Here is a 12,310-nt window from a genome sequence, read left to right as displayed (position 1 = left end):
TTGTTTTATCTTTGAAGCTGTATCCTGAACACAGCTTCCAAATTTCCAGCAGTCATTTGCCAGTCTTATTTTTTCAAGTGTGACTGGCTTTATCCCCCCCCCCCCTCCCCTCTTCTACTGTCTGGGAGAGCTGGAATGTATTTCAATGAGTCTGTAGCTGGCAAAAGGACAGAGCAAGATCGAGTTTTAAATTAAAAAAAAAAAAAGAAAGAAAGAAAAAGAAACTTAACTGTTTGAGAAGAAGGAGTGTTTTTAGATTAGGGTTTGGCTGAATGCCTCTCGGTTAAGATATAAATATTAAAGAGAGAGAGAAAAAAAACTGCAGCACACGGTAGTTTTTTTTTTTTTTCCTCACCGTTAAGAAATAATAAATCTACTGTCGACGAAGGAAAGAAGTCCCTTAACATGCAATGACTTGGAAATGCAGCATAAGTGCCAATAGATTGCAACTTTGCAGGGTTTCTGAAGTTAATGGAGGTAGGGGAGAAAAAAAAAGTCAGTGAGAAATGTGAGCAGTTCCGGATAGTGGGGAGGGTCTAGGAGTCTGCCTTTTCTTTCCTTGTTTATCTCTGAAATTTGCAAAAGCAACTCTGAAAAATAACAGCAAACTAATATACACAAGATTATTTTGCATTTTATGCAACTATTTAGTAAGAATTTGACAATCTTAACTTTGGAGTGTTGTCTGATAAGGGTGTTTATGTCTCTTAGCTCATGTGTCACTGGGGTTGGAGTCACAGTATGCAACAATATAAGCTTATTAACAAATCCAGACTACCTCATGTTGTTATCAGTCTTCACACTATGCTCCATGGGCTGCCTATGCTAGTCCCAATGCCATTTTTCAGAGCTCCTATCTTTCCATCCCATTACGCAATAAGTGTACGAATTCAGGCAGGACAAACTTGGATTACCTTGACAGCTTCCTGAAGCTCGTTTGCTAAATCACAGGCTCTTTGCTCAACTAGAAAAGATGTGCAAGTTCTGGGCTTACCAAGTCACACTTTTGCAATAGTAAATTTCCTTTTGATACTGTTGTTCAACACAGTTAACTAGCAAAATATTATTATTATTATTATTATTATTATTATTATTATTATTAAAATCTCAGCTTCCAGTGAAAAGAAAGGCTCTGTGCTTTTCTATTGAGATACATACACAGGAACTCCTGAAACTCGGAAAGCCTTTTCTTAGTTCTTCTACAGCTCTGTGGTGATTTGAAGATCAAAGAAGAAAGAATGAAACCTAAACAGCAAATATGCAACACTGAAGAAAATGATGCTTTAGTTAAATGTGTTCCTAAATCAACTGCCCCATTACTGCACTAGACAAAATGCCCCTGATATGAGTAAGCTGGTGGTGATGTATTTTAATAGCTTCACAATGTGCATCTGTCTTCTTTTTAATATTGTAGGTTTCCATTTAATTACGCAGCTGAAAGGCATGAGTGTGGTTCTGGTGCTACTTCCTACACTGCTGCTTGTTGTGCTCACGGGGGCTCAGAGAGCTTGCCCGAAGAACTGCAGATGTGATGGCAAAATTGTGTACTGTGAGTCTCATGCTTTCGCAGATATCCCTGAGAACATTTCTGGAGGGTCACAAGGCTTATCATTAAGGTTCAACAGCATACAGAAGCTCAAATCGAATCAGTTTGCCGGCCTTAACCAGCTTATATGGCTTTATCTCGACCATAATTACATTAGCTCAGTGGATGAAGATGCATTTCAAGGGATCCGTCGACTCAAAGAATTAATTTTAAGCTCCAACAAAATTACCTATCTGCACAATAAAACATTTCACCCAGTTCCCAATCTCCGCAATCTGGACCTCTCCTACAATAAACTTCAGACATTGCAATCTGAACAATTTAAAGGCCTTCGGAAACTCATCATTTTGCACTTGAGATCTAACTCACTCAAGACTGTGCCGATAAGAGTTTTTCAAGACTGTCGGAATCTTGACTTTCTGGATTTGGGGTACAATCGTCTTAGAAGCCTATCCCGAAATGCTTTTGCTGGCCTTTTGAAATTAAAGGAGCTCCACTTGGAGCACAACCAATTTTCCAAGATCAACTTTGCTCATTTTCCACGTCTCTTCAACCTCCGTTCCATTTACTTACAGTGGAACAGGATTCGCTCAATTAGCCAAGGCTTGACATGGACTTGGAGTTCCTTACACAACTTGGATTTATCAGGGAATGACATCCAAGGAATTGAGCCGGGCACATTTAAATGCCTCCCCAATTTGCAGAAATTGAATTTGGATTCCAACAAGCTTACCAACATCTCACAGGAAACTGTGAATGCATGGATATCATTAATATCCATTACCTTGTCTGGAAATATGTGGGAATGCAGTCGGAGCATCTGTCCTCTATATTATTGGCTTAAGAATTTCAAAGGTAATAAGGAAAGCACGATGATATGTGCAGGACCTAAGCACATCCAGGGCGAAAAGGTTAGTGATGCTGTGGAAACATACAACATCTGTTCTGAAGTCCAGGTGGTCAATACAGAGAGGTCACACCTGATGCCCCAAACTCCCCACAAGCCTCTGGTTATCCCGAAACCTACCATCTTCAAACCAGATGCCAGCCAACCCACCCTGGAAACACCCAGCCCTTCCCCAGGGTTCCAGATTCCTGGCACAGAGCAAGAGTATGAGCATGTTTCATTTCACAAAATCATTGCAGGGAGTGTCGCTCTGTTTCTCTCAGTGGCCATGATCCTCTTGGTGATCTATGTGTCCTGGAAACGCTATCCCGCCAGCATGAAACAACTCCAACAACACTCTCTCATGAAGAGGCGGCGGAAAAAGGCCAGAGAGTCTGAGAGACAAATGAATTCCCCTTTACAGGAGTATTATGTGGACTACAAGCCTACAAACTCTGAGACCATGGATATATCCGTCAATGGATCTGGGCCCTGCACATATACCATCTCTGGCTCCAGGGAATGTGAGGTATGAACCATGATCCTCCTAAAAGCATTTCTACTGCGGGGAAGGAGAGGTAAATGTTTGAAGCTCTAGAGGTGTCTCTAATCACTAGAAAGATTAATGACCCTTTTGCTTTTGGGGTTTTGCTCAGTGTGAAAGGTTACTTAATTAAATTACAACCACCAGGAAAATTGACTGCTTTTTTCTTTTTTTCTTTTTTTTTTAATGGTTGAAACTTGAAGGAAGTTCATTCAAGGATGAGATTAAGTTGGAATAAAGCATTATGTTAAAACACCTGCTTTTTTTTTTTAAAACAGTTTGTATACAGGGGTTGGACTTAAACACACACACACACACACACACACACATATGAAACTCTTTTCATTCTGAAACTTATGAATGGTTCTTGGTATTTGACTTTTGTCAGGGAGTAAAGAAGGAGGGACCAGCTTAATTTAAAAACAAAGTAAGCTTACCAAAATTTCAGGAGGTAACAAAGAAGATTTAAACCAAAGAGCACTTTACCCAAGGGTTGATTTTTGTTGTAAATTTTCAGTTTTAATTAAAGCATGCAACAGGGATCTCATAGCCCTGTCACTTGCCATTTAGTTATGATACCAGCATAGAGAATGTCAGAGGCCTACTGTGTAATTGTATCAGGCTATTAAGGATCCTTCCTTCCTTCCTTCTTTCCTTCCTTTCTTCTTCCCTTCCTTCCTTCCTTCCTCCCTTCCTCCCTTCCATCCCTTTTTATTATTATTTTTTAAATTACTGGGGACATAGATCACTTTTTGAAGTTTTTTTTTTTTTTTTTTTTTTTAAGTGCTGACTATTTGTGTGAAATGAGAATGAAACTTCAATTCCAGTTTTGTCTCTGTTCTGATAACTGATATCAGGATCAGTGTTGTGGATGATTTAGCAATAACATAATGACAGGCATAACAGGAACTGTTTGTCAGTTTTGCTGTCATCCCCCCCCAAAAAAAAATGAGATGTGGTCTTGTTAATCTTACCCAAAATTAAGTGATGCAAATATTTACAAATAAAAGGAATAAGGCTTGTTCTGGGTATCTATCCCTATCTGTGGAAGCCTTGAACAAAGGTATGCTTTTCATGATATGCTATTTTTGTATACAGGAGAATAAATTCAGACCCAGTTTCGATCATTTAACTTGGAAAATCACTTATAGGACTGTGTTAATGAGTAGAAAAGTAGTCACAAGCTTCTTACTGGTCAATAAATGACACTGGATGTAACTGTTCTTTTCTTGGTAAAACTGATCATAATGTGCAAAGACTCTGACTTCCCAGGCCTTGTTGCTGGAATAAACTAGTGAAGACAGGTTGTGCTCTGGCAATATGCTCTTTTAGTATCTGATTCTAGATGATTTCTTTTTCAAAAGAGTTTTAATGAGTATTTAAAGACTTTGCCCTTTCTTACTTATAACAGTTGGAAAACATGATTTTCTCTTTGATAATATATACTTCAATTTTTCCATGATCTTAAATACAAATGCTATTGAAAATGTTTTCAGACAGAGCACTGAATTTGAAACAATATCCAACTCAGTACAATTTGGACTATTGAACTGTTCTCCACAGAATCTATTTTCTCCTTTTTTTTGGTGTATCATTGAAAAGAAGAAACGGAATCTCAGATAATAAATTCCTGAAAAAGAAAATCTGTATAAGCAATTGCCCTTAAAAATAAAGAGAATAAAATATTTCTATAAAAGTCTAACAAAGCTTGATGTTTTTCTTGCAGGCCCACATTGATATAATGCAATGTGAATCTAAGTAACACAAAGTTATACTCTTTTATTCTGGGTTCTCCTTGTATTTTGTGTTCCTCTTAGAGGATAGTAACAGAAAAAAGAAAAGGAAAATCCAGGTCTATTCATTCGTTTACTCTTGACTTCTGGAATAGAATGGTAATCTTTATCTAGTGAAATCACCAGAAGGAAGAAAGATTCTTAAAAAAATTAGGACCTAAAAACACGTGTCCTAAAAGTGTTCCAGCATTTAAATTACACAGGTTATTCCTTTAGAATTCTAGGCATTACCATGATAGGAAAAGAAAAAGAAAAAGAAAAACTGTGGTACTACTGTGTATTGCATAGATGGAGTGTGAGATGGTGAAATTGCTCCAGCATTGTTGAGAATGAAGTGGTTATTAAGGCATTAAAGAAGTAATAATTCTATTAACTATTGTAATGATGCTGTTGAGTCAAAAAGTTTGGTCTGGAGCAGATCAAACTCTCCATGCAGTAAAAAGTGGAAAACGGTAGGCTATATATTTAATCCTATTGCATTCACTTGGGAAGGTACAGGAGTGCCATCAAGCTATATGTAGATGAATATTAACTTGTTTTGAAACACATATATATTAAAGCAACCAACACAGCCAACTATCTCCCTTTTTGACAGGGTGTTCAGTTAGAAGTGGATAAAAAAAAATAAGGAAAAGCAAATTCTCAGAAATGGTTATTACAAAATCCCCAGTTTATCCTGACTTCTTTGTCAACCCAACAAAAATTTATTCCTATGGAGAAACATCCCTGGAGAGAAAACTTTTCTACGAAATGGAGTCAAGAAAGAGGAATGGTTTTCCTAAGTTTAAAATTATTTTAGGAAGAGTAAATGTATGTTGAATTTGAACTCAGCATTGTTCATAAATTTCAAATACCAACAGCTTAGAAGCTGAAGAACAATTAATCTATTTGTAATACAATTTTATCAAGTAGTTTTTTTAATTTAAATGCCAAATTCTACCCAGTAAAGCCATAAATATTTTACTAGAAATTGTAGCAACAAGTGTTAATTTTTTTAAATTGTGCCTTTAAGAAAAAAATTGCATTAAATTGAAAATTTCACTTTCTACTTAATTTTATATTCAGTTATGGTAGCGTAAATATAGTTAAAATATTCATTGTATCTGTTTCTTTAAAAGTAGAGAGAGGTATCAAATTTCGTTATTCAAATGACATCTGTAAGCAACTGCATACGTATCACATGCGATTTTCGAATTAATTAATTGTAATTATTTAAAACTTTGCAAGTTTTAATTTTGAAAAGCCCACATGAATGTATCATACTAATAAATTGAAAAGGAATCTTATAATAACTTAGGCAGTAAAATTTCTCATATCTATAAAAGAGGAATAGAGTAAGATAGTTATGAATAATTAATATGATTAATGGAACGAGTACAAGAGACACATATATCTCAATCATCATACTTTGAGTGTATCAGTGTGCTTGGTTGAACTGAATCATTTAATTTGTCCTAAGTAAGTATTCAGAAAAGAAAACTGAAAGCCCAGAGGATACCCCTTTGCTTAAAACTTTGGTAGGTTATTGAAAAATGGAGAAAATTGAAATATTTACTTTTGAAAATAGATTATGAACTTATAATTATTATTATATTTAGCTCATTAAAATGTTCATAGATTATAAAGTTACAACAATCTGTACACCAAACTTTTCCTTAGACATTGTGAAGAATGAAATTTTGATTCTTCTAGGATTTGTTTTATTAACTGAATATAACAATACATTTACAAAATTAGCTAGTGTGAATAGAGGACAAAAGATGTTTCTAGGTTTTTTTATGTATAAAAAAAGTACAAATGGTGAAATGTTAAATGAAAGTAGTCTCTAGACATTCAATAATTGAAATGTAATATTTTATTTTTCCATAATACAGACAGCAATGCTATTTAAAAAATGGCAATATAGGAGATAATTTAGGTATATATTTTCCAAATAGTTGACATTTTGATTTCATTCTTCAAAGTAAGTATGATAAAAGAACATATTTTTTTGACAGGTTTGAACTTCAGGTACTTCTTTTACTAATGCAGTGGGTGGTATAGGCCAATTTACACTTATGTTTATTGAAGGCATTAAAGCAAGTTTAAATTATTGATTTCATCGTACTATTGACTTCTTTGGACACTTTAGAAGTTGTCATTTTACAGTGTCCTTAATGGATTCCCAAGGACTCTAAGGCAAGTTCTTTGTTAAAAGAGGATTCTGAGTGAAGCAGATCCAGTATTGAATTTAACTAAGACTTTATCAATAAAAAGCTACAGAAAATGAACTTTATTTTTGTGGCTGAATAGTGTATCACAATAGAATGTTACAATTGAAACTATATATATATTCACATAGGATATATTTATATGTATGCAGATGTGTGATTTATATGTGAGTTTGTGTCTATATGCACATATGTAATTGGAGCAGGGGACACAAGAGGACAAAGAAATATTAATATTTTTTCATTAGAATTAATGTCCACTTTGAACCTTTTGAAAAATTAGTTTTAAAAAAAAATACTGGGCGACAAAATACCATGATTTGTTAGTTAGGATTATACTTTTTAGGTTAAACATTTTATTATCTTAAATAGTATCTTTCATCTTCATAGTCTAAAATTCGCTTTAAAATAATTTATGGTAGTAAATCTGTGTCTATCCTGCATATTGTCATTGTTGGTGTGACTTTGAGTTAGTTACTTAATTTCTCTTTGACCTGTCACTCAAATGAGTGTATGTTGAAGATTAGCACTGTATTTCCCAAGCCAAAGCAATTCTTAGATTAGTAAATCTTATAAAATTTCTATAGTCATTTTCAGGACTAAAAAAGCAAGATGAGATATTGAGGGAAAATGAGCTATTTATGTTAATTTGTTGATAAGAACAAAAATAACTTCTTGAGTTATTGAAAATTGGTGTGTTCAGGTGAACAGTCCTGTACTGTATCCATGATTCGGGGAATATGTAACAAGCATACACAAATGCATGAGCACATGTGCATGTGCTCACAAATACTTCTCTCTTAAATTCTTCCAAGGAGCTAGTTGTTGGGAAAGAACTTAAAGCTATAACTGCTTTTTAAAAAATTGACTGTCAGAATTTGATCCAATTAAAATCTCTTTTTGAATAGCAATTTCATTAAAATTTGCAAATGGTAGTGGTGAAGAATGACAGCTGCCAAAAAGGTCTGACATGGCTAAATTAGGAAAGATTTTTATACTGACTGAAACTGGTTCAATTATTTTTCTAGAATTAGCTGGAATTTGCATCTTGCGGGCAAAGTTTGAATAATTGGGCGTTGTCTAAAGACTCCAAACTATGAAGTCTGACTACCATTTTAGGAATATATGGCTTTGAAAAAAAACTCATAATCTCCTCATGATTATAGAACTTCAATTTGTGAGACTTTTCTACACTCAATAAAATCTGATCATTCTTAGTTCTTCCCAAGAATTTACAGACAGTTTTAAACTTTAGAAATTGCTCAGTCATATTATCATTGGAACTTGGTGACTCATCTGAGTTTTCATCAGTTTATCATGATTCACTAAATCAATGTGAAAGAGTGGCAACCTGTGTATCACAAGACACTAGAAGTTTTGAAAAATCAGTAGTCTTTTGATCAGTGAAAAGCATGAAGTGCTGTTGAATATGCTTTAAAAATTAAAATTGCTTTTTATAGAACCAGAAGAGCCATCATTCATGGAGTCAGTTTAATAAAAATCTCAATATTCTTAAAAGGGAAAAGAAATTATGGGGCTATTTTTCTAATGCACTCCATAAGCCATTAAAATTTTAACTGAGGGCTGAGGAAAGTTGGGTAAAACACAGTATTTCCTATAGTATCAAAACCACTGATTTTTAATGAATATCTGCTGACTACTGCTAGACATGTACAAAGGCCATGTATCTAAACTCCTGCTCCAGGGTTTAAATACTGCCAAGAGAAATTAATATCTAGATAAGTACAAGATGAGTCCTTTCAAAAAATAAAATATGTGACTTCATCAACTATATTATAATATTTATAAATATAATATTTGCAAGTGAAATGAAAGCAAAATCTTATACACCTTAAGAAAAGGCAGAAAAAAATGGGGAAAATTTTAAAATCTTCAGATATATCTTGTACAAAAATTATGAAGAAGAATGACTAATAGAAAATCATTATTAAAACTGATGCCTGGCTTAGCAAATCAAACAATAAAAAAACAAATACATAACTAAGGTTGTGGTATTTAGAAATATTGTTTGCTCATGAAAATGAATTATCCTAATATCTTAATGTGACAGAAATGATTTTGTTCAACACAAATATAAAAGTAACTAAAATATTATTGCATTTAATGAATGACATACAATTAAATACCCATATATCATACGTAATTATTTATAAAATGCTGAAATATATATTATATTAAAACAGTAGAGTAACACACATTTCACTTTTGAATAAACCTAGTTCTATACTAACTTTTCCAGTTTATAGGATTTGTGTCCAAAGCCAACATTCTGGGTAGATACAAAAAAGGGGAATTTAAAGTCACAAAAAAAACCTTCTTGTTGCCTCTGCCATTGCCTCAGTTCAGTCTTTTCTGAAATTTGGGATCTCCTCACCACCATATTTTGGAAGGTGATATTTTCTGCTTTACCCCAGTTTTCAGTTTTTACTGGATTCTCAGATTTCAAAGATAGGGACAAAGATTTATTCATTTAATCCAACAAGAAAGATCATCTTATTCCTTGCCTTATATATTGAAAACACATTTTTTTCTTAATAAAAATAAGTTACAGTACACATTTTAGTCAAGTTTTAAAATAAAATTGTAAGTTCAAAAGAGAAGTTTCAGCTTCAAAACCTCTAGCACACATGTATAATTTTCATTTTTATCTAATCTGTTAATTATTGGAATCTTCAAATTTCATGGAACTTAAAAATGGAAAAGATTTTTTATATTTGAATATTTATTTTAACAGCTTACTTGTTTCACAGCCTACAAACTAAGTTGAATATTGATAGGTTAAGAGAAGTTGTTCTTTCTTTAGGATCTAGGAAAAGAAAAACTATATTTCAAAATAGGAATACATAGAGTTATGAATTAATTCTATTCAGAAAATTTTATAGTAAAAGGAAAACCACGTGGACACTAATTTTGGAATAACAAATGATACAGAGAAGGAGAAAAACATGCTTGAGAAGGTTTTGTTCTGAAAAGGTTATAATACTTAATTCATCTGAACTCTATATTTTTACTTTAAAGGATTAACAATTGTTTAGTTACCTTCTTTTAAAAATAAATGTCATTATATAAAGCAATGAAGTTGCACAGATAGTATTAAAACAAACAAGCAGAAATAGTCTTTGAATATAAATTCAATACTTTCTTTTTCAATTTTTTCCTCCTCCTTCAAGTCACACTTACTGACTCATTGGTTCTTTCTTCTACTCCTAGACATCTACATAACTGAGGTGTTGAGAATTATTTAAAAGTGATTTTTTATTTCTTGTAATAATTCAATAAATGTATGAAATACATTTATGTTCAAATGAATCCCTAACTATATCACTTGTTTATTATATCTTCATTTTGATCATGATGTGTCTCACTATTGAAATATTTGATATTTATAAATTTATATTGACACCAATAATCATCAAGTATTTCTAAAAGACTATGAAAAAATGAAAAAAAAAACAACAAATTAATTATATCTAAGTTTTTTTTTGGTTACCTTAGATGAAAAATTGATATTCTCTTCTGTGTTTATAGATCTGTAAAAGTAATAGCAGAGAGGTCAGCCTTGAAGCCCTTCAGGTTGATGGTCTAACCACAACATGGACTGATATTGCATTGGTCCAGTGGTTGGATCAAGGGTGAAAGAGAGGTCTCATATTTGAAACTGACTCACTTTACTTCTCTAATATTGGACAAGTAAATATATATCTGACCTTTCTCTGATATAATTTTTCTATCTATTGAACTGGGATAATAACTTTCCAAGTAACTTGCTGAAATGATTAATGAGGTATTATTTGAAAAACCACTCTGAACTCCTTCCTAAAAAAGTCAGTGTAAATATAAATGATTATTAACTATATGCCCAACTATCTACTGAAAAATGCAAAATTCAATGTGGCTGTATTATTTTCATTGTTATTACTAGTTATATAGATGCTTACAATCCTCCCTGATGTAGAAACAAGTATTGTGGTTACATTTTAACTGAAGCGAATAATAAACCTGACCTTTCAGTCCCTTGTCTGAGCTATAATTCAGTTTGGGTATCCGACAGTAATATTTAATAATACCTCAAAATTTGTAAAATATTCCCTTAGTTGAACATTTTATTCACCTTTCTCAGAAAGCAGCATTATAATTCTTTTATTGGTACTAACTCTGGAGATGAAATGGGTTATAAAAACAACTTATAAGTTCTCAATCTCATCAAATATTGCTCTTCAGTTCATTTTCTTAACAAGTGAAGGAAGTTTTAATGCCTCAAATGTTTATGGATCTCAAGCAGTGATTTTCAACAATATCCGGAACCACCCTTATGGATTAAAAAGTTAATAACTAACTTCAAGAACTGATAATTCTGTAGCATACACACACAGTCATTAATGGCTTAAAAACAGGGATGTGTTCTGAGAAATGCTTCTTAATGGAGATTTCTCATTTCATCATTGTGTGAGCATTGTAGAATGCACTTAAATAACTAAGATGGCTAAACTGTCACTGGGGAATGTAATACAATTGACCACCATCATGTACTCAGTACTGTGTCAACTGAGATGTTGATATATAGCATACAGATCTGTGTGTGTATACACACACACACACACACACACACACATACATATCTTTAATGCTTTGATGTGTGTAATATTTATATTTGTTGAATATAAACTGAGTTCTTATTTGTTGCAGAAACACGTATTGCATCATTCTTATTTTTGTGTCCTTTTAAGGTGAAATACGTTTTTAAGTTTCCTCATGGACCATTTCCCATAATACTTTTGTGTGCTATTAAATAGAGAAGGAAACAGTGGGAATGGTCCTTAGCTAATTCAAAATCCATACAAACAAAAAAAAAATAAGAATCTTCTCTTTGCTAGAGAAGACAAGGGGTATGCTTCGTGATTGGAAAAGCAGAATTATTCTAGTATGGGGAATTCTGCTCTTTGATATGCCTATTATAATTTGATTTTCTGGAATGGAGGAAATAAACAGAGGATGGGTTCAGGGATCCACAGCTCACTATGAGATGTACCTGAGCTAAAACTCCAGTCATCACCTGACCTCCACAAGTTCTTACTCTGACGAGAGGATCACAGTGATGTTTTGGATCATCAGATATTTGTGTCATTTCAATAATTGCCTAGTAAGCCCCCAAATACAATCACTTCATATTACTCAATGCACAGTCAACTTGGCGAACTGCTGCAGATCCCATTGGGGAGGGCTTGGAGAAAAAGGAACACTATAATTTTGGAAAAGGTAGCAGATCTTTTTCTCTAAGAGATCTGGCCTCGGTTTCATTCAATGTGTTAT

At 33.3% G+C, this 12,310-nt stretch overlaps 1 protein-coding gene across 1 annotated transcript in view; it reads left to right on the top strand.

The window, feature by feature from the left end:
• The first annotated feature begins 1,383 nt into the window (after positions 1-1,383).
• Lrrtm4 (leucine rich repeat transmembrane neuronal 4) overlaps positions 1,384-12,310 on the top strand; it is a 725,909-nt gene continuing 714,982 nt past the window's right edge. Inside the window, exon 1 of the mRNA XM_076832764.2 lies at positions 1,384-2,961. Coding sequence (XP_076688879.1) covers positions 1,384-2,961 — 1,578 coding nt within the window. The remainder of the gene's footprint in view (positions 2,962-12,310) is intronic.

The sequence above is a fragment of the Callospermophilus lateralis genome, chromosome 14 (genome assembly GCF_048772815.1).
Source record: "Callospermophilus lateralis isolate mCalLat2 chromosome 14, mCalLat2.hap1, whole genome shotgun sequence".
In the NCBI taxonomy this organism is placed as follows: Eukaryota; Metazoa; Chordata; class Mammalia; order Rodentia; family Sciuridae; genus Callospermophilus; species Callospermophilus lateralis.
This window is presented reverse-complemented; position numbering and strand designations above follow the sequence as displayed.